The sequence below is a fragment of the Haliotis asinina genome, chromosome 6, assembly GCF_037392515.1.
Source record: "Haliotis asinina isolate JCU_RB_2024 chromosome 6, JCU_Hal_asi_v2, whole genome shotgun sequence".
Lineage (NCBI taxonomy): Eukaryota > Metazoa > Mollusca > Gastropoda > Lepetellida > Haliotidae > Haliotis > Haliotis asinina.
In genome coordinates, this window is record NC_090285.1 from 16,013,823 (window position 1) to 16,037,861 (window position 24,039).

Consider the following 24,039-nt stretch of genomic DNA (forward strand, 5'->3'; position numbering starts at 1 on the left):
ATCATGAGCATCAATCTACACAAATGGGATACAATGAAATTGTGTCAGCCAAGTCAGAGAGCCTGACCACCCAATCATGTTATCGCCTCTTACTGTTACTGAAGACAATTCTAACTCGGACCTTCACAGGAACAGTAGGATGAGATAGCAATGTGACTTCTACTTTAAACCGATAGGTATGCAGAATAACAACATATCTATCATCTTCACTGAAGAGCTGGACAAAGTTCATGTTAAACAACAGGAATCAGTTGGGATGGTCTCATCCCTTAGGGTCCCTGATGTGTGAGCTTACCATGGAGAACACACCACTCATGTTTTTGGCAGGCATATCAAACATGATCTGGCTCAGATTGTTTTGTTCCCCAGGGCTAGATATGTAAGCGTAACAACAGGGAACATGGTGTTAATGGATTTGGGCACTGATATCAAGCTGGATTTGGTTAATATTGTGTTGGTCCCTTAGTGCCCTAATGTGTGAGCTTACTGTGGGTGAACATGCTGTTCATCGGTTTGGGCACTGATATCAAGCAGGATTTGGTTAATATTGTGTTGGTCCCTTAGTGCCCTAATGTGTGAGCTAACCATGGGGGAACATGCTGTTCATTGGTTTGGGCACTGATATCAAGCAGGATTTGGTTAATATTGTGTTGGTCCCTTAGTGCCCTAATGTGTGAGCTTACCATGGGGGAACATGCTGTTCATGGGTTTGGGCGTCGGCTTGAGCCCCCATGTTGTCAGGCTGCCGTCAGAGTGACTGCACATGAACTGCTTCCCTTCATGATGCCAGGCAATGGAACGGAGAGCCTGCAAGAAACCCGCACCAAAGAGATAGACTTCAGAAACGGTGAGATCCAGCATCATCTATTATGCATATTCTTCAAGAACTCTCTCCTCCATTCACCCATTCTACAAAGCATTTATTTATGTAAACTTCATGAATTCTTGCATACATTTCAGATAAAGAGACATTTCTTCCATAAAATATAAATTCTCCAGCCATATAGGAATTTACCATATGGATCATAGGTTCACACAATTTTAAACTCAATCGTGTCAAAAAAACAAGCATTTATGGTAAGATGGAAAAAGACAAATCATTAATGGGTTTCTAAGATATCAATATAGTAACAGCTGTTCTCAACAATAATTGCAAATGTCAATTATGCATGTACTTTAACAGCCTCAAAGAGATGGTAGCACCAAAAACACATTTTTCTTTCAGTTACTATGAACCAACTAGTTACTTGTTGGCAGGGTTCTTTTATAAATGTATTTATCAACATATCACTTGAAAGTGAGTGGTATTTATTCTGAAGACCAGAACAATTTTCTTTCTTGTTTTATGGACCTGCCAGTCGTATTTGTTCATGAATAATATTTTTAAACTAATTTTCCCTGCTCAAAAAATAAATGCATAATGTTTTTATTGGCCAAGTAAACTTACTTAATAGTTGTTCTAGATTATCTGTTGCCCTATATTCACTTCATAAATTGTCAAATTAAATACTTTGGTGATTTCCCTCCTTCCTTTAGGTTTTCTGAGGTCAAAAATCATTCTAAAAAGAGATAGAGGCTTAAATTTTGAACAGCTACAAGTTCTTAAGAACATAAGCTCTGTTTTCAAAATGTTAAATATGGACTTTTGCTGATCCAGCTGTGATAGAACATGTTGGTAACAACTAATAATAATGATAATTAACTTCTTAAACTCCTAGTATCTATCAAATGTGCTCATTGCTACTATGACAAAGTTAAAACCAAATCAAATCTAAGCATACATATACATACAATCCTGAAATTCTACTCAAATGCTGAGAAGAGGCGAGGTTTAAGAAGAGGCATAAAAATGTCTTTAGATAAACAAGCAAAACAATGGTACAATCAAGTTACCATTCTCTTCCCACAGAGGTTACTCCTGTCATATCTTCCTACGTATCCTCTGTTCTAATACGGCCATATTTCCCGGTCATCGAGAAATCCCCTTGCGGCAAAAAATCGCAACAGGATTTATCTCCCTTGTTACTATCCTATCAGAACACGCGTTAAATAGACTTAGCTCCAATATGGCGGCCCCCATGGGGTTGGTTCATCAACATGCGAAGGAAAGATTCGGTATTTCATGTTTAACTGAAAATCAGAAACTGGCAATAGAGAGTCCGGGGATCAATCGCCATGATGTGTTTGTAGAAACAAAAACTGGTAGTGGCAAGTTTTCCAGATGCATTCAGAAATTACTGAGATCTTGCGAATGATCAGTCTTGAAACCATGTCTCTGATTGCACAACTAAATCTGAACGCCTCAAATCGGGACTCTTGAACACTCGCATCATGAAAGGGCCGTATTAGGACAGAGGTTACGTAGGAAGATATGACAGGAGTAACCTCTGTGGGAAGAGAATATCAAGTTACCTGAGACAGGTATATTTTCAACAAAATATATGATCAACCCATGAAACGCAACATCGCGAAAACTTTCATTAACAAAACTTCTTCTCCTTACATCCAAAATTCAATTTCACATCAAAAACATTTCAATAAACATGTCTGGTGCAATACTCATAAAAATAATTTAACTTGGAAAAGGAATGTCCACTGTTATATGAACTGGAACTACTTTTTTAATAAATGTACATCAGAATCTCCCTGGCAGCTGTTTGTTTGCTGCACAAGCTTGAATCTCACCTCTGGGGAACTGTATCTGGTTTCAGCAATCTTGTTCTTAAGATCCCAGAGCACAATGGTTCCAGATTCAAAACCTATTAAAAGCTGCGAAAAGACAGTGAGAAAGTAGAAATCAATGCACTTGTACACTCGGACAGTCAGTGAAATGGCTTGTAGACCTTAACAACATGTAATGCCTTCTAGCCAGACAAAATCTCCACATTTAAGTCACACTCTTGTTGATGAGTCAGTTGTTAGACTTCCTTGTTAGAATTGATGGTAGAGATCCCGAGGTTTTTGTCAAATAGAATTTTTTGCTGTGCAAAAAGCCTCCAGTGGTATTTTTCCTTGGGACTGTGGACAGCTTCATCAGCTGTAATTTTTTTGTGCATTTTGGGAATAGCTGGGCATTATTGTGAATGAAAACACATTCAGAGATTATTTTGAATCAGTGTGAACACTTTTTCTTAGGAAAAGATTTTGCTGACAAATTGTTTCTAGACAGATCTATTGAAGACAGTTTGAAACGGTTGCTGGCCTGGAAATTCATGGCAAGAAATCTTTTCAACAAGTGATCCAAGACTTTCATCTTGATTCTGAATATCCCATATGGAAATACCATTGAGTCATCAAAGGTATCAAAACAATCATTATATTAGAATGAAAGACTTCTTCACATTTTAATTCCTGTTAACCTTGGGAGAAACCTGATCATCATCAGGTTACAGATCCAAGCCAAACCATACAAAAGCAGATGATTCAAGATATTGTCTCTTATATGGCATGAAGCTGATCACCAATGATCCAGATCAGGATGAATCTAAACTCTGAAGCAGTGACTGCAAGATCCATTGTTGACTACGGGAAACAACTCACACTAAATCCCAGTTCAAAGATGAGATTGTCACTCTGAAGATCTGGGTTCTATTCCCCAGATGGGTACAATGTGTGAAGCCCATTTCTGATGTCCCTTGCTGTGATATTGCTGGAATATTGCTATAAGCGATGTAAAACCAGTCACTCAAAGATGAGAGGTTCAATAGGACCCATCTGAGTACAGTGTGTTTCAGAAATCATTTCATTCACTGACATTTTCTTTTCATTTCACTATTTGCCCAAATTAATTATTAATGTAATTGTCACTAAAATAATTCTTGTACAGTTTCCTTTTGGATTGTTGCAAATAACCCTTTTATTATACCAGATTATCCATGACTTATAGTAAAAAGAATCCAAAGATATTTTGAACCAACGTTTAAAATCTGAACTTCTTGCTCCTGACTCACAAAAAGAGATATTGTCCCTTCCAACATAACCAGTTAAGTGTCAGTACATAATTATTCTAGCTGCTTAATCAAAACAACACTGAAAGGGAAACAGTTTTCAGATGACTCTTCCTACCTGTGTTCTTTATACAGTGATGGTGAGACTCCATTGTAGCTACATCCTTAATAGTTTCAGTATCAAAGCTTTTTGTACGTCTGCTATCATGCAGAATGAGGCTAAGTTTAATTTCAAAATGTGCATTTGAATAGTTTCCTTTGTAATACAATATGATTGCACTCAAATTTGCATAAAGCCATAGTCTGTTCAAAATAGGTCGCTTTGGGCATGAAAATAATCACATTGCTTATTTCTGCACTTATAATTCCTCAAAAAAATCTTTTTTTAACTTTTTCCTTTCTGCCTACCTCTGAGAGTGTAATTACCCCAAACTTAGCTTAACAGATGTTTCACTCACTGTCACTCTCTGTCAAACACTTAAGATCACAGCATATCACAGTATGCATCACAACACAGGTACCTGAATCACACTAGACTGCAATACAACTTATTTGCCAATATGCAGCCTAAGTACTAGTACAAAGTGTACCATGACATGATCTGTCCTGTGTCCTATGTGCATAAACATTGACAACGGACACTGCAATATTTACTAGAGCATCCACAAAGATGCAGAAAAAGTCGAAATACTTTTGGTGCAAATTTTGATCAAGTAACAGCACTACATCAATAAGTCTGCTACTAGCTGGGCATCATTTGCAGTTTAGTTACAGTACTTAACAATGTGATGATCATGATACACAATACAATAACAGCAACTGAATGACAACAACAGTAGTATAATACAACATAGTATAATAATAATACTTAAGTGTCCAGGACCCCGGAAAATTAAGAGCATGAGTCTCACGGACCCTCAAATACAGGACTCAGGGTAAATCCCAGTCATCTGTTCTATACTTATTAACATACCTACACTAGCATATGGTGCACCGACAAATACTCATGTAACACATAATCAATATCACAATATATACCCCAGGAAACTTTGACACCATACACAAGCAATTATAACTAGCCAACCCCGGACTGCTGTCAGCGATATTCACACATGTCCAATTCTGTATACCTAATACCATTGTATATTGACAAACATGTCATATCATTCACTAGGTATTGACAGTATTTGTTCAGATTCATCCAAGTTTTATTCTCATGGATTCGAGTCAATCTGTTCTATATTATCATTTATGACAAGATTGAACTATTTCTACCTAAAGGCTGATTCAGTAAGTTCTTATTGTGTTCACCATACCTCAAGTGGGTTATGTGTGGCACAACCTTACAACATTGACACATGTCTCAAATACTATAAGCAACATGTTACACACTTGTGCATTATTCAATGCAACAGAGTTCATGCATAGAGAAGCCTGCATTTATAAGAAAAAATCGGTAAAGACATGTGTTGGAAAGCTGAAACAAACTACACACAGCCTCATCACATCATTTTACTTCTGGTCATGACTATTTGGGCAAGAAGACTTCCTTAGTACATTTCAGTCCCTAAGTAACACATACAAGAATGGGTATGGTGCTAACAAACCAAGACTCCTAAAATGAAGGCCAAATCTGGGATTCAAACCAGTGATCACAGCATCCTGAAACCCTGTGCACATAAAAGAACCTACGAATCCATAGGTATATGACCAGATGTTGGCCACATGAATGAAAAGACCTAGTCACAGGCACAAGAACGTGCAGTAAATTTGACCAAAGTAACACGACTATGCGTCCCCAAACCACCCAGCTGTGAACTGGGTACCTCGTTAGGATGACAATGCCACAATAAACCTGGTGCACCAGTGGCAGCAAGAGTTGTATACTCCCAAGCGAGTTAGATTGGTAATACGAAGTAATGTTGAGATTTACATCCAATGATTGAGGGAAACACCAGCACCTTGAGCAAGCACCAGTTGTCATGATATGCCATAAATATCCTACACTAACGACAAGGCTACCTCATCATCCCCCTAAATAACATGTAAGATCATCAATGTCTTCACATCAAAAACAGCATCATACTTTCTCAGATCTATGAATAACTACATCATCATTACATAAATAATTACATCATTCCTGCAAAGTTGTAATCACAGCTATAAAAGCAAGAAGTTTGAGGTGAAATTTCCCAAGTGCATTCTAACAATATATATGCATTAACACAAGTGGTTTCAATGAAAAATAAAACATAACTTGTAAGTCCAACCACAAAGTTAAAATATTGATATTTACATTATTACACTATATATTCAAATTATCTCCTTGCAGAAATGCCAAAATATGTTTGCAGCAAGACTTAAAAACACAGCTCAATGGCTGTCATAATCTGAAAAATCAAATTTTAAATTCTGACATTATTACACAGCTTTTTCTCATTCGAAACTGAATTCCAAAGGAAACTTGCACCCATTACTGCCCACAAAACACACATTCTCCAAACGTAATTAAGTCTCCCTTTTTTTGGCTCTCCAGGCCTTTCTAAGTCGTTTGAATAATTTCCACCACTAATACTCAACTTGTAATCTCCTGAAGGGGTACGACAGAAAGCCTCCAAACGGCCTGTGAAAAAATTGCCTGCATGCTTTATCTTGGTTAATCTGATTTTAAGGTATGCTAAAGTCAAGTCAGAATATTTTTAGGTCTGTTAAGCTGTCGTGGAGAATTCCAACTGCGTAAACCGTCTCTAACTCTGACTTTTTCCCCCGTTGACATGTGAGGGATATTCAGAGTTTTACATTTAGTGTTGTGACAGAACTGGAGGTTTTCATCTGTTCGCCGACTCAGAGACTGTGTAATGGTCTCATCCTGTTTGAAGGAATATTCTGATTAATGCAAACAAGTATTCATGTGTTCTACGGGAGAAAATTTGGAATTTGCTTCTGACATGTCGATGTATCATTGTCAAGGAAATACTTTTTGTTGTGCTGTTAATGTATCATCATGGAGTTTTGAAGAGGGCAGGTGATGGAATATGATCTTTAACTATTGACTGTGATGCCAAAACAATGTCTCAAGCTGACAATACCTGAACATGAGTTTAGAGGGTAAACATGAATGCACAATGCCATATAGAAAGTGAGAGTGAGTGAGTGAGTATACTTTAACACCACTTTTAGCTCTATTCCAACATTGTCACAGTAGGGGACTCCAAAAATGGGCTTCACACACTGTGCCCATATGTTGGAAATCGAATCCAGTGTTTGATCTCAGGTGTAACCCATCGTAGATTCGGCCTGTTACACTGGATCTTCAGCAAGACAAAGGCTTTAACTACTAGGCTACCTCACTGCCCCCATTTAGAAAGTAATCAAATATAACACATTACATTTAAGATTACACTTTCTCAGTATGGAACAAATCCTAGAACTTCTGTTGGGCTGAAACTGTGGTGGCTGGGTGGGTTTGATTGCTGACTTTGTGTGCTGATGATAAAACTTAAACTGTGGTGGCTGGGTGGGTTTGATTGCTGACTTTGTGTGCTGATGATAAAACCTAAACTGTGGTGGCTGGGTGGGTTTGATTGCTGACTTTGTGTGCTGATGATAAAACTTCTGTTGGGCTGCAAATGTGGTAGCTGGGTGGGTTTGATTGCTGACGTTGTGTGCTGATGATAGTGGTGTCTGACTGATCATATGGGTTTGAATGGGATTCAACATAATTAAAGTACTAGAATTTGTACCTCACTGAGAAAGTGTAATCTCAAATGTAACCTAACACAGAGGTGAAACAGTGTTCATTACAGTATACAAGACTGTTGCATGGACTCTTGAGCTGCGAGGTTTGAGGTGAAAGATGTTTTAATGTTGCAGTCAAAATAACTGCAATGCAACCTCATACTACAACCTGACATGAGTTGTTAATAGAGAATGAAAGGGTGTTTAACACCTTGTTCAAGATTGTTGCACGGAATGAGTATGGTTTTACGCCATTTTTAGCAATATTCCACCAATATCACAATGGGGGATATCAGAAATACTTCGTACATTGTACCCATTAGTTGGTTTGAGGTGAAACAGGATGTAACATTGTGTTCAAGATCATTGCTATAATTGTGAGTGAGTTTAATGCCGCTCTCTGCAATATTGCAGCTATATGACAGCTGTCTGTAAATAATAGGGTCTGGACCAGACAATCCAGTGATCAACACACAGGATCAACATCGATCTACACAACTGGGACATGATGACATGTGTCAACCCAGACAGCAAGTCTGACCACCTGATCCGTTTAGTTGCCTGGGATGGCGAGATATAATGACATGATGCAGAGATTGAGAAAGAGAACTTTGACAATGGGCCATTTTCAGGATTATTAGCCATTTCCTGAATTTTGAATGGGCCACTGCCCTTGTATCAATAGTAAACTTCCCAATTTTTTTATGGGCCAATTTTTATTCTAATGTGCAAAATGGCGCATGGCCTCTGCCTTTCCCAGTCCCTGGTGATGTTTGAGGTTACAAATTGAGGTGAGACATGGTTGAACGTTGTGTTCAAGATTATCGCCTGATATAATGACAGGATGATGAGTACCTCCTGAGCTACTTCATCTCACTTGGGGTTGCCTCTTGAACATTTGCATCTTTCAAGGAATGGGCCAAAAGATAAGGAAACTTCAAAATCGACATTTCACATGGTTTTTTGGTTTGTTTTTGTTTTTTTTGTTTTTTTCCTTTTTATATAAAAGAGCACAAATCATCTAAATCAATTCCATTCATTTCCATTAAAAAAGCATAAAAAGTATGTAATTCTTAACATTACATTTTCTCAGAATGATGTTAAAAGCAATGCTCCAAAACTAGATAAACACTTTTCCGTTTTTCACAAAACTCATGCTGGTCATCGGTATCAACAAAGGTTGACAGACAGCTCAATTTTACCAAATTCAAAGTGACAGCACTGCTCGTTTCTTACCTCCACATTATTGATTTGAATACAGAGACAGTTTCCTGCTGGCAAGTGTTTATTCCTAGAGCTGCTTTACCATTGTAAATCTGCTACCACGTATCAAAGCCTTCCAAAGAATTCATGTGGCAGCCATTTGTTAATTTTTCTTCCAGCTAGTCTCTTCAAAGAAATATCATATTCTTCTAATATGAGAGTTCATTGAAAAGTAGGAGGTGCATGGAAATATTCAGAGATTTATTGAAGGTCAACAATGTTGATGGCGTCATTGCTCGACACGGTTTAGTCCATCGACATGTTGTGACGTGTTCTTATCTGTAAATAATGTGTGCGCTGGGATCATGTTGACAGATTAATAATCTCAAGGATTTCGATACAAAGCCAGTTTGGGTCATCGTCACTAGTATGCTTTATCAGGAAATTGTGCAGCAAATGTCAGTTACGTATTTGCAGTGATGTTCAGGCTTCAACAAAAACACACTGATTGCTTTCAGTCTATGAAATAACTTCAGGAAGAAACTGAAACTTTGAAAATCAAACTTGACCCCGAGTGTATTACCTTTGGAATACGTAGGTTTATCATTCGATTTCGCACATGGGTACAATGTGTGAAGCCCATTTCTGGTGTCCCCACTTGTGACAATGATGGAATAGTGCTAAAAAATGCCGTAAAACCTAACTTGCTTACTCACTCATAGGTTTACTAATATGGCTGCCATAGCGGCAATACTGAAAATCTGGCTAAAGCCTTCTCAACTGATTGGAGGAATAACTGGGAACGAGCATGTCGTTTGTCAGCTGTATTGCTTCCATATATTTAGAGCAATTTTTAAAGATTTACCTATTCAGTCTGCGAGTAAGTATGATGTGGATCACCCTTATCTTTAGAAGCTGCGCGAATTGCATTTTCAAACATAACATCCACTGCAAAATGCTGAAACTTGCTACAGTGATGATTTATAAATCATGAACATTAACTTCCTGGAGTCTTCAAGAAATATTCAGTCATGACTTTTCGGTAAATGAAATGACTTTTCTAAGAATTAAATATGATTTTAGTACCTGACAACTTGTAACACATGTTAGATTGTCAAGTGTTTCAAATACAATAACTGTACTTCCAAACTCGTTTGTGTTCGATTATGAGTGAGTGAGTTTGTTTTTATGTTGCTTTTAGAAATATTCCAGAAACATCACAAGACACTAGAAATGGGCTTCACACATTTTGCCAGTGTGTGGAATCAACCCCTGGACTTCAGCGTGACAGGCGAACACTTTAAACATTAGGCTGCCCTGCTCTACTGTTCAATTATGAGAAAATGTGATCGACTGTTTGATCAGCTGGTCACTGCAACCAATCTTCAATCATTTCAATTAATAGGAACATGACTGAAAGAGAGCACAAAACAAACTCACTCCAGTACGAAGCAGTTGTACTGAGAACATATGTCATCAAGATAGCTTTAATACAGGTTCAGCATCATTACACAATTTCATCTTCACTGATAGTGCAGTTTTGCTGAAGTAATCACTAGGAATCAGTGTTTATATTCTAACAAGCAAAAGGCATCACATAAGTCGAAAATGAAATAAAAGTTTTTTAGACCAAGAAACTATAATGCCAGTTAACAAAAATGTTTAGTTCAAAGTCATAACCTGTTAAAACCTCAGAAACCATAATCCATTTATTGATAAAGACTGACAGACTGAAGGCTTCAGTAATCATCTTCAGAAGCACATGACATATTCCACGGACAGCCTGTCTGTCATATATAGTTCTCTCAAGTGCAGGCAAATCTTTGAAAATTAAATTTAATTCACTTGATGTGATATGAAATTAATCTGCAGTATTCAAAATGCATTTGAGTGATGTGTGAGTGAGTTTATCATCACTTTGAACAGTATTATATCAATACTGCAGAGTAATGTGAGAAGAAAACCAGCAGTCACATGTCTACCTCAGAACCCAAGACTGTGAGGTGAGGTAAATGGAGTTCAACTTTGCACTAAAGAACATTTCCCTCATACAATGAGAATGTGTGTATGGCTACCTGTACTAGACCAGACTTAAGCTGGCTTTATAGTGCTAGCTCACTGAGATACCATGCCTGAATACCCCATTCAGACACATAATACTGACTCCGAGGTGACCAATCATTTTCAGCACAAAATCTGTTACGTCTTGTAAACTTTAATATCAAAAGTCAATCTATACTGAAATCCAAAAAAGGAACAATTTTCAACAAAAATTAAATTTCATACAAGAAGGCACTCATGTTTATGTCTTTTATTTAAAAACGTGACACAGCTGCGTTTCTTTTGCTTTTCAGTATATGTAAAACATAAACCCTCACACAGAAAGACTTAAGTAAGTGCAAGTAAGATTCCACTGGATCTGAATACAGGAATATTTTCAGAAGCTCTAAGCCTCAGTACTGTTTCAAATTTGCATCTCTTTATCAACTATTTTGCCTCAATTTTCATTCCCATATCTACAACAGTGGTCAAAATTCAGTATATGAAGGTCAACGGTAACTGTCAGGTCACTGAAATTTAAAAGCTTATGGGAATGTTCAGATTCAAATACTGTAAGGGTAGGTTTCAAAGCTTGGGGACCTCCCTAAATAATCCTTACCAACACTACCAGTTCCAATTGTCAGCCACTTACTTATAATACAGTTCTTTCTTTCATTTCTTTAGCTGCAATAATACTTGACATGATTGTGTAAGAATGAAGACACCACAAAAACCCTACACCACAAATCATGCAAGTAGGCCATCAGACAACACCGACACCTTGATTCATCAAGCCCTGAACTTAAGAGTAACACACATGTCACTGGATCTAGGAGTGTGTCAGACTGTGACTTATGATGTTTCGCAGCCATATCTAATTGTATCAACACAGCATCAAATATCATGTTAACCCACAGGCAAAATTATGTAACATTCATAGGAGATGTCCTGGGCACAAGTGACTGATAGTATGAGCATCAATTCATGTATTTGGGTCGAATGAGAGTGAAGGTTTTGTTTTATGTTGCTTTTAACAATATTCCAGCAATATTGCCGCAGTGGACACCTGAAATGGCTTTCATACATTGTACCCATGTGGGGAATCGAACCCAAGAGTTTGGCATGACGACCAAAAACTTTAACCACTTGGTTACTCCATCACCCCTTGGTGAGTGAGTGAGTGAGTGAGTGAGTGAGTGAGTGAGTGAGTGAGTGAGTGAGTGAGTGAGTGAGTGAGTGGGCATGGTTTCATGCTTTTAGCAATATTATCAACACAGCAGCAAAATTACCTCAGGGGACACAAGAAATGGGCTTCAAACACTTCACTCATGTGGAGTATCAAACCCTGGTCTTCAACATGACAAACAAATGCTTAAACCACTATGCAGTCCCACTGCCCCAGATATTACATGAAAGGTAAGTAGTCTGTCTCTCAGACCCTCAACCATATTATTGTCCCCACTGCCTTGCCTTCCCTGCAAAGTAACATCCCCAAATGAAGAAAGACTAGATTTCCCCCCATTCTGAATCTTTGTTCCTCCATCGGCTCGTTTTCAATTAACATGGCCTTATTTGTTACAATCAGTAACATACATAATCAGAGACTAAGTGAGTGAGTGAGTGAGTTTAGTTTTACAACACACTCAGCAATATTCCAGCTATATGGCAGCGGTCTATAAATAATCGAGTCTGAACCAGACAATCCAGTGATCAACAACATGAACATCGATCAGCGCAATTGGGAACCAATGACATGCGTCAAACAAGTCAGAGAGCCTGACCACCTGATCGCCTCTTACGACAAGCATAGTCGCCTTTTCAGTGACTAAGCTCCAGTATACCTGAAAGCTTGAGGGGTCAACTAATAAATAACTCAAGAACCATTTTCACCACCTCATCCCTATGATACAATGCCTGAAACAAAGCAAGGGGTACTTACTGGCAACAAGGACGAGTTGGACAATCGCAGATAGGGAAGAGCAGATTATGGCGTGTAGGCTAGTGCACATTCATTACATGACGATGAAACTGATTCCATGTGGAACTGTGGAGACAGGTCATGTCCTTCAACTACTGCACTAAACTTGATCGCGGACAACCTGGAACCCCTTCACTCACAATGGCAAGCACCAGTGGGCACTCACACATACTAACATGAGTCAATTTACAGGTCGGTGCTCAACTTGTCCTTGTTGGCCAGTACTGATCCAACTGAAACTATTGTGTTGTGCACAACTTACCTTGCTAGCATCTATTGGGTTATCACTGAGATGCACTACTGGCCCTGGGTGTGTTTTCCGAGACCTGAAATGAAAATGCGGAGTGATTATTACAAAAGCACAAACTTCATGCTTGAAAATAGGGATTGAGTTTCACGCCTCTCTTAGCAATATTCCAGTATTCTCATGGTCGGAGCACTAGAAATGGACTTCACACGTGGGGACTTGAACCTGGGGCTTCACCATGATGAGCAAATGCTTTAACCACTTGGCCACACTACTGCATTGACACATACCTAGCAAGATTAGACATTGCAGCTAACAATTCACAATTCCTAGCCAAAGGCCAGTTTCACAAGCAGATCACAATGCTATGACTGCTGTATGTTAAAGTATAGGAGTTAAAATAGTGTTAGTGCTGTGATCAGTTTATGAAACAGAGAAAATGAGTCTGCTCTGGGTTGCCCTACCCAAAAACCACAAGCACAGCAACTTATGAGAACATTGGGCAGGAGAAGGGACACCAGAAATGGGCTTCACACATTGTACCCATATGGGGAGTCAAACTTATATGTTCAGCGTGACCAACAGACGTCCCTTGAAAACAGAATCAAAGGAGGCTTTATCTTGCAAGGCGACACAAACTTGGACAAGCAAGAGACACATGAGACATGTCAGCTGAATTTCAGCAATATATATGAGCCACACAATTATTTTTCACTGTCACAAATACATCACTGGAAAATATCAGCTTTATACATATCAGTTATAACACGCTATCTATAACGCATTTTTTCACCCATGGTTGCCATAACACGGTCATACCACATGTCAGCTACAACACATTCAGTGCAGCATCCAGAATCAAGTAACAAGCTCTTTACAGTGATTTAGAGCAACTGATATTACAGTTTTGTATGCAACTAGACATACTAGCAATGTGCAGAGCTTAAGAATCCTTGTTTTGAATACCTGAAGCTGTCATGTTTTGATTTTGACTCCCGATGTCTGACATCGATTTCAATGAAAATAGTCATATTCTTAATGTAGTTACATGCTGTCTATATAAAAATGTATCTTTAATAAGAAGAAAAACAAGGTAAGGCAGGTCAGGTATTTAATCAGCACTGAGCAGCTAACTGGTATACAATTAGTTTCAGAAGTTTATCTGATCTGAGGGCCCAGTAGCATTGCATCAACAATGACGCAAGCTTCTAAATTCAATGTGTATTAGAGATAATTTGTGCATCCAATAAGCATGTTCCCTGCATCATGACAAACACTGATGTTCGCTATATAACACACTTACAACACACATAACTGTATCAGACACTGCAGCAACATGTCTGCTTTTTAACAGACATGTCAATCAAGTAAAATTTCCAACAGACTACCACAAAATGATTTTACTAGAGAAGATACGACCACTCTTCAGGAGCAAATGTTCTTACAGCTAAAAAAGAAAATCAAAATCAAAAAACTTCCTTGGCACTACTAAAACTAGTGTCTTTCGAAAAAAAGTATGTTCTTATCTGAAAATTTACCATATTGATCTCTTATTTTAACTTTCAGAAACCTAGATGGATAATGCTTTTTAATCGACAGACAAATGTTTTTTTCCCTGTCTTTCTTTTCTGTTTTTCAGCAAGAAGATAAGACACAAGGACTCTATCATCCTCACTTACCTTGGAGATACAGAATGCTTCTTCCTCAAATCACCCAATACAATTCCACTCACCCAGTTCAACAACAAAACCAAGAATTCAAGGAATATGTTTTTACAAAATCGTAACTGAACTCCAAGATTTTCCCCAGCTGTGACCGTAAGGATCCAAGTAAGAATGTATCTTCAGCAACCCATGCTTGTCGTAAGAGGCGATGAAAGGAATCGGGTGGTCAGACTCGCTGACTTGGCTGACACATCAGTTCCCAATCACGATGTTGATGTTGATCATGATGTTGATCGCAGGATTGTCTGGCACAGATTTGATTATTCACAGACCACCGCCATATAGCTGGAATATTGCTGAGTGCGGCGTAAAACTAAACTCACTCATTCACTCCATAGCATTGATGCACATTAGTGAACTTTTGTACAACCAAAGGTGTTTCCATTGGTTATTTCCAGGCAAATTTATATTAAAAAATTATCCAGAATATGCAAGCTGAGTCACATGACCAAGCTGCTCGCTCACAGTAGCTGATGGAGGAGTTAGAAAATGAAGTGGTATCCAGAAACAGGATGGAGACCACACTAAATATCAAAAGCATGACTAATGTTCTCCGTGACATCCTGAGACCAAAGCTTAGTTCCACAAAGACTGTTTTTCATTCAAACCACTAATAACAGTTGAAAGCTGAAGCAATGTGATCTGTGTTCTGGTGATCTTATCTTACACCAAAACCTCATGAAGAATGAAGTAAGTGAAGGTATTTAATCTAATGATGATCCTTCAGGTTTAGGATGACCTTCATGGCCTATCAGCCGCCATTTGCTAAGTGCAACCTACAATTTGGGAACAGAAAGCTAAATGAAATCAGCGATTAATGTATTGAAATTAGACACGTCTTATTCACACTGAGAAGTCAATTACCATGACTCATGACAGCAATTTTCAGACTAAAATCTCACCTCTGACACATATTGATATATCTACATCAAGTCAAAAAACAGATCACAGCATCCATCATTGATGTCATTTCTCTGTGAATCGTCACTTAGAAACTGCTGTATCAGCAATAATGCTTATACCAATCTGAACATTCAACAATGACCTCTACTTTCTTGGAAGAGATTTGGCCAGTCACAAATCAATCTCTGCCATCATGTAAAAGTGATCCACAGAATGGAAAAAAATAATCTCATACTTATACATATAGTCGCTAGCAAGCAGTTTACTCCCAGGCACATAGTGATTATTGTTGAGAGAGTTTTGAAACTATATTGCGACGGTGATCAACAGCATGAGCATCGATTTACGCTATTGGGACGATATATACGATGACAAAAGAACAAGACATGCATCAAGCAAGTCAGCAAGCCTGACATACGATTCCTTAAATCCCATTTTACAAGAAGCATCTTCATGGTTTCAACTGTTTGGAAAAAAATAAATATGGGAATATATTTATTCAATTGCTTAAGACATCGTTTTGGTCATTGATGCATGGCATTTATAAATGTCCACCACATGTTCACCATGATAAACCTCCAGGAAAGTTGACGAGGTCCTGGAAAATGAATCCATCTGGGAGTAATTTGGCCTCACAAAACAAATGCATACACATCAGCAACAGTGACAGAGATCATTTGTCCCCCGATTACTTGCCTCCTTCCTTCTCACTAAGCAGGACAAATGGCCAGTGGTTCACTGGTCAAGGAGCCACCAATGGCCATACTCGAGATTACCCAACACATGACCGCTCAGCACAAGCTAAACAAACAATACTTCTTCGCAACTAAGCTGGATAAACAACATTTCCAATGTCAAAACATGAACTAATGATCGGAACGTCTGCTGCTTATCAAGCCAATACCCTATTGACAGGGAAAAACCAATCAGACGTGAATACTAATTCGTTAGTCTGAGACGAGTAACAATCTAGACAGACAGGTTGTTTTATCCCCTGTTCTAATTATTTCACATGAACCACTAGTCTGCAATGAACTGTGGACTATGTGAAAACGACTATTGGTGTCTGACAATTCCCACAGATTTCAATGCTCATGTGGCTTAATTTGTTGCAAAGTTAGTCTATCAGTGCAACTCTTCCAAATTTACACTTTAATGCTTACATAGTAAACTTGTTTCAACAAGTTTAAATTACATTGAAATGCATTATCCATCAGTAACATTCTAGTTAAATCACTGTGCCATGTGCTATTATTGTGTGGTCTTTGTGGGGGCTACGAACAGAAAAGAACTGCCAGGGACTTCTGTATTAATAGGATTGTGCACGGATAGGATTGGTAGGATTGGCACGCCTGAACACTTGTTTCTCAGGTGTCTGAGAAGCCATAATTCTAAGATAACAAGATCCCATCACTGAATAAAAAAAATATAAAAGGTACTCACAGTTCAATTGCTTTGTTCCAGTTTATAACATACCCCGAGAGAATGAAAGACTCAATATTAACTATATGCACATTGCCTCGTTCTGTGCCTATGTACAACCACTTGCTTTGGAAAGGCCGATGGCAAAAAGTAATCCTGAAAGAAAAAATAACTGAATTAGCACATCATCACAAAACAACATGACAAAACAGATCTGCAAGTACATAACTAGAAAGAGTGATTAACCCTGCTTTGGAGTTCAGCTCTGGACAGCATACATGAATACAAGTGTACTGCTGTTGGCAGCATTCCAGCAATGTCATCATGGAGGTATTTTCAAGAAAAGGCTTCAGATATTGTGAAGGGGAATCAAACCTGAATGTGGGGCATAACAAGTGTGCACTTTAACCTCGGTCCTACTCTAGATGAGGAAAGCCACAGAGTAGGACTGGATCCTGATAAAGATTTGATTCTGATTTGCATTGTTGTCCTTTCGTCGTGGATCATGGAAAACCATGGAGGATTTGGGGATTGGGATTGGGCTGAAACTGAGACTGAGACTGAGACTGTGAATGGGATTCCAAGTAGAGATCAGGATTGAGATTGGGATTGAGAATTCAGATTGAGACAAAGGACATGATTGAGAATGGAATTGAGGATTAAGACTAAAAATGAGATTGGGATTGAAAAGGGGACTGAGGTTGAAATTGGGATTTTGCTTCACATTACTGGGTTATTAAATTCCATACGGTATAATTTATTAATCAACACATGCTTAACTTGATGTGTTTAAAAACACTGAAGTAACGGTCAGAGGACAAAATTTAAGTATGTCTGTGTATGTCTGTTTATTTTCTTGCAAGCTAGTGCAAAAACTTTCAAACCTTTACTGCACATAATACAAGGACATGAAGTAGTATCATAGTACAACTGATAAGTAACTAACCCAACACAACTGTAACTTGACTGGGGCAACAAGCTAGCAGTTCAACACAACCACTTGCTCAAATACCCATCACATCCACTCATGCAAAACTGAAGATTTCAGAATTATCTATTTAACTTGTCTATGGTCAATATACATTTTTAACGAAGTTATCAAATTTTAACTTCTGATCAAATATTTTCAATTACAGTCCAAAAACCTAAAATTAATGTACAAAAACAAACTACAACTAAGACAGCAAAAACACCGCAACAAAAGTAGGTTGTGATGCAAACTCTCTCTCCCTGTCATTGTTGTGTGGAGTTAAACACTGATCGGAAGAGACTCTGTTTCTAAGCCGTAACTGCTCACCACTCGCAGAGGTAACCTCGTTACCTTCACGTTGATAGAGAATAGTCCCCTCCACTACAAAGACCTAAAGGCCTTCAATTTTTTTTCATTTGAGAGCAAGCTCATTGGTCAATTATGAACTTATTGGATTGAAGAGGACTATTTTAAAGGCCCTATTCGGTCAGGATTCTTTATCCATGTCAACCACAGGGACATTTCTTATGGTATGCGTCAGTCTCACTGCCTGGGCGATCTCTCTTGACCTGCGGCTTTCCTGACACAGTAAATTTGATCAGCCCAAGATGTATTGTAGATTGCCTCAAACTTTGGTGGGATCCAAATTACCAGCCAACAATGGATACCCATAAAGAAGTTTCATTGTGACATGTCTGATAAGATGTAGTGTCATCGGCAAGGTCAGAGCTGTGGGATTATGGGAAGGGTTTGACAGTGTGGTGTGTTTCAACTGACAGGATTGTCAGAAAGACAGGTCTTTGATCAAGGAATCCTGTTGAGTGAGAGCTATTCTTAGTTCCAACAGTGTTTCCATGTTATTTCTATAGCCTGTTTGCTGTGAAAACGTACTGATAAATTTCACTTTGAACACAAAAAGTAAATCAATTAAAGTATAAACAATGCAAGTCCTCATAATTTTACTTTGCTAACTGAACATTTTAATCTAAGTATTTTATTCATCTTAGTTTAAAAGTTGTTTAACAATTGATCATAGTTTCAAATCACTATTTTTGTATTACAAAGGCCTATGCACATTACATGAAACACCAAGAACAAGCAAGGTTGGTCTAAGTTAACGCTTATCATGTACTGCACATGCATTTGTTTCACTGTTCCAACCACTGCACTCACTCCCTTGTCATACAAACAACATACAACTCTTGCTGTCTACTAGGTGCACCAAGGTAAAGTGACTTTCCCATCCTTACGAAGAACCCAATTCCCAGCTGGGTGGACTGAAACACATTGTCACAGTGCTTTGTCCAAATTTATTGCACGCTGCTGTACCCACAACTACGTGTTTGCACGTATTCATGAGGCCATCATCTGGTCATCTACTAACGTACGTGTGGGTTCTTTTAGGTGCTCAGGGTTGTGTACTTTACTTTACACTAGGGGTTGTGACAACACTAGAGAGCTTATCATTATTACTCTAGCGTTAAAACCTGCCCAATTAATTCTATTTCTAGCATTACAGAAGAAACCATCCCCACTCACACACTACCACCCCAGCCAAAAGGTTGGCACCAAAGTCCTTTCCTCTGGAATCTTAAAGCTCCAAGCAATGTTTTCACTCTTCAGAGATGACAAAAAAGTGACTCCAAACATCACTTGACTCCAAAGTTAAAAAACACTTCACAAACAAAAAAAAATGTTCACATCAGATGACATTTTTTGCTTACCTTTCCCTTTGAAACTTTAAAGAATGTACAATTTCCGGACGCTTCTGCCGATAGTTCCATAGGTGAAGGCTGTCATCTGAGCAAACGGTCACAAGAGCACCCTTGGGAAGAAATCAAGCACGTCGAGAGTTATTTGACTAACAAATTGTCAGACAAACCATGTGAACATAGTTCACCAAATCATCTAACATGTCTAAGTAAGCCCAGTTATCTATGCAGAATTAACGGAAAAAGAAAAAATCCTTTCAGGAACTGAACTGCTGAAGGAGTCTCACTATGGGGAATGGATCGTGAGATCTAAAGTTAAACATTGCACAAAATAAATGCTTGAACAGGACACACATAATGAGAACGGGAACAGCAGTTATCCCATCTGATTCTGTTTCCTACAAGTACAAATTCCTAGAATTAAGAAAAGGAGACTCTCCTTGGCCTATGTCCATCTTAAAATTTTTTGAATAGCTCATGTCCACACATATAATTGCAACATATTGTAAAGATATGATTTTTTTAATTTTTCAAATCCATAAAGTTCAAGGTAAGGGCCCATTCATAATTTATGGCTAGCGGAGGTGATGATGATTTTTATGGAGGAGCCTGTACAATGTGATTGGCCCCATATAATTAAAGTACAAAGTAAGTGACCCCACCTGCATATAATGAACAAAATAATGTATTCCCTCTTCTCCCTTCCCATACTTATAAACATAATTTTAAAATATTTTATGTACAACAAAGCTGACCCGGTAACCCCCTGGTACATGTCTACAAAACTGATGCCGCCCCATCTCAGAATAAAATAGGTGTTCCACCCTCTACGGCTCCCCACTCTCTAAAATCATCACCACCCCTAGCCATAAATTATGAATGGTCCCTTAGTGTGATGGACAGACATAAAAGTTTAAACTACCCTTACATTGTCTTTATATAAATGGTAACATACAATATGTTGACCTGGGCAACGGTCCCTCTTGTCTTTAAGTGAAACAGACCTGACCTATATTTATCTACTTTTGCCTCAGGCATGAAAATAACAATATGAATCAGACAATCAGTAGACTGACATCTTGCAATCCATGCAATTATCTGCTTGCATGTTTTTTAATGCTGCACTCAGCAATGTTTCAGCTTTATAAGCTGTCTGTTATTACTGAAGTCTGGACCAGACAATCCAGTGATCAACATGGACACAGAAGTATTAATGTTGAAATCAAGACTGAAGGAATAAATACATCTCTAATGATTAAAGTATAAATTGTTCACAGCTATAATTCTGAGTCTAAAATTTATGGGATACCTTTGGTCAACTTCAGTGAGAAAAAACACAGCCACCAGGACAAAGTTTGATTTACAAAAGAGAATGATTTAAAAGAAATACATGCTGCAACTACTACCGATATCAACACAGTGCAAAAAGTGACGTTAAACTGTACACATCAACAAACATCTTCTATTTGACACTCTGCATAAAACATATTACTTATTAAGGAATTTTTGACAGATCATTCATTCCTACATTACATACACGCTCTATTTATCAAATTCCATCAGCTCTAGGAACAACTTCTTGGTAGTTCTACCAAGTTCTTGGTAGAACTCCTTGACTCTAGTCACTCCTAGGTTTTAATTCCTTAGAGGAGATTTTCTCATTTACAAGCCAAGGGGCAAGTGCGTGCTTCAATAAAGCAATTGACTGATTAAAATATTTCTAAAATAACGTCAGAGAAGACTTGGGTCTTTGCAGCATCATCGGACAAGTGACCGAAGGTTGAAGTCTCTCTCGCTTTTTAATCTCCTTTGGGGCAATAAAACCATCAGAAAAAAGGAAATGAAGGCCATCAAACATTGGTGATTGAATTCACAAGAACCAGGCAGTCGGACCTAAATCAAATCATTCCTGAAGTTCTGTGGAAAATAGTCATTTCGGCACATTACATCATTGGCGAAAAAGGCTAATGAAAAATTATGACACTGACTATGAAATGTCCCACTTACCTCATTAACAAGGAAAAGTATCTGCATAATGGCAGCATCACTGTCATGGACACAATGGCAGTCAACACCTGGGCGACCAAGTCTAGTTATGCGTTAAGGAAAATGTTCTGTGTTTGTATTGTCAAAGCATGAATATTATTAATACAATCACATATTACAAAAATTACTTATTCAGTAAACATAAGACAACCCAAATGTTTCCATCCGTTGTAGGATTCATTGTTGTATATATGTTATTCAGCTGTATATAAGAAATTGTGTACAAAACTAAGAGTAACTGTAATAGAATATTTCACCACCAACAACATTGTCAGATTATATTTTGTCTTCCTATGTCATGTCACTTGAAATAAACATTTCACAAAAATTTCAAGACTCTTTAATTATTTTAAGGCTCACTATTCAATTTAGTTTCATTTAACACAGCCTTTAGCAATATTCCAGCAATATCTCACCAGAAATAGGCTCCACACATTGTACCTTGATGGGAAACAAATCTGTCTTTTTTTGTTGTGATGAGTCAACACTTTAACCACTCTACCATCAAACCATCTCTACTATTTCAAGAATATTTCAAGTCTGTATATAGTAAGGATAATTTCTCCTTCCCCATATGTTTCTAAGTTTGATGTGTGTCGGAAGCAACAACATAGATATATTACCAATTTACTATGGACAAAATACTTTGATTTATGTGAACCTGAGTTTTTCAGAACACTTACATCCTGTCAACCAAACACCCGAAACACACTTGTCTCCACCTCGACTATTACCGAAACTCTTCAACATTCATTGAATATTTTACCAACCACACAACTCTCGAAGGCAAATGAGTCAACATTTACACAAAACCACTATTTCCTCTTTTGTATCTTTTGTTTCCTTAATACGTCACTGCAATGCTAGCTCTCATCTGCAAGACAAATCTCCTACTTCCTGAAGTATTTTGTCGTCCTTACCAGGAGGAGATTTTGTTCCCAAGATGCAGTTTTTACCAAGATGATGATGACATCAGATGCGTTGTGTTGTCTCAGGAACGTGTCACAGCAGCAGTAACTTGGCACCACACACTCAAATGACATCCTAACTTCAGATTCTTGTTTGACACACCAAAACAGAAATCAGTTGTCTCATTCATAAAAACTATGAAACATGGCTGAAGCAGGTGACACATCTTCACCATCACAGGCAGTGATTTTGGCGACTCTAGAGCAGACGACAATGACATCTTCCCATAAGTCGGCAAAGATCACCACCTGACCAGTCACACTGGGGAATATTTCTTGACCACAAAGAACACTTGATAGTTCAATGAATTTTATTTTTCAAAACTTTTGGCAAGTTTGTGTTTGTGACTTTGAGACCTACATGGAGGTCTCATGTGGTGCCTGATCAGGGGTTGACAACTGAGGCTGGCAACAGAGACAGTCTATAATGACTCCTCCTGGGGAATCTGTAGTGTTGGACAATTTTAATGGCACTCCTTTGTGATCCCTAAAGACTGGCAGAAGCATGTGCTCCAAATCTGACCCCAATTTAAGAAACTGGCAGCAATAAATTAGAGGAATTTAAATCAATTCCTGTTTGTGCACTTATATCCAAAGAAGCTTGGAGACAGCTGTGTAAGAAATCTTCTTTATTTGATTGCAAATAGTGGCATAATTTCCCCAGTGAGTTTGCACAATTTCATGGAAAAAACTATTTCTGATCACTTCAGGACAGGCCTTACAAAAAGAACTGCCACAGAAGATGTATCCTGCTTACAGGTTAACGCTAAGGAAACTGTCAGCACATCCAGGCCTGACAGATCAGGCTGCAATCCCAGCAATCCCAAAACTTAAATGAACCTTTAGAAACTACTGTAAAAACTGATTGCATACACCTGCATGTGTGCTGGTCAGGATTTATGTTTTCATACTTCCAGTCTACTGAGATACCAGACTACAGTGTAACCCCTTCAGAAAGTATACAAACTTGTAAACAGTCACTTCCTGCCATATTTCCCTTTTTCATCATTTTGCTCCTTAACAGAGCTGAATGAGTCCAGCCCTTATTCTTTAAGCAACAATATGCAGAATCCTACATTCTGGTTCCTGCTTCCAAAGGCGAGCCAGAATAAAAACAAGAACCATCTATTAACATTTTTTC

At 38.2% G+C, this 24,039-nt stretch overlaps 1 protein-coding gene across 9 annotated transcripts in view; it reads right to left on the reverse strand.

Annotated features, from left to right (window-relative positions):
- Nucleotides 1-24,039, reverse strand: part of LOC137286501 (syntaxin-binding protein 5-like) — a 125,206-nt gene that overhangs the window by 44,448 nt on the left and 56,719 nt on the right. For 8 of the 9 annotated variants that reach the window (XM_067818409.1, XM_067818408.1, XM_067818415.1 and 5 more), the window contains exons 3-8: nucleotides 21,892-21,973; nucleotides 19,897-19,997; nucleotides 17,224-17,358; nucleotides 13,169-13,232; nucleotides 2,686-2,769; nucleotides 684-807 (exon numbers count right to left, since the gene is read on the reverse strand). In XM_067818409.1, the coding sequence (XP_067674510.1) occupies nucleotides 684-807; nucleotides 2,686-2,769; nucleotides 13,169-13,232; nucleotides 17,224-17,358; nucleotides 19,897-19,997; nucleotides 21,892-21,973 (590 nt within the window). Of the gene's footprint in view, nucleotides 1-585; nucleotides 601-683; nucleotides 808-2,685; nucleotides 2,770-13,168; nucleotides 13,233-17,223; nucleotides 17,359-19,896; nucleotides 19,998-21,891; nucleotides 21,974-24,039 lie in introns of those variants that run through there. The other variant, XM_067818410.1, reaches the window with a different exon arrangement.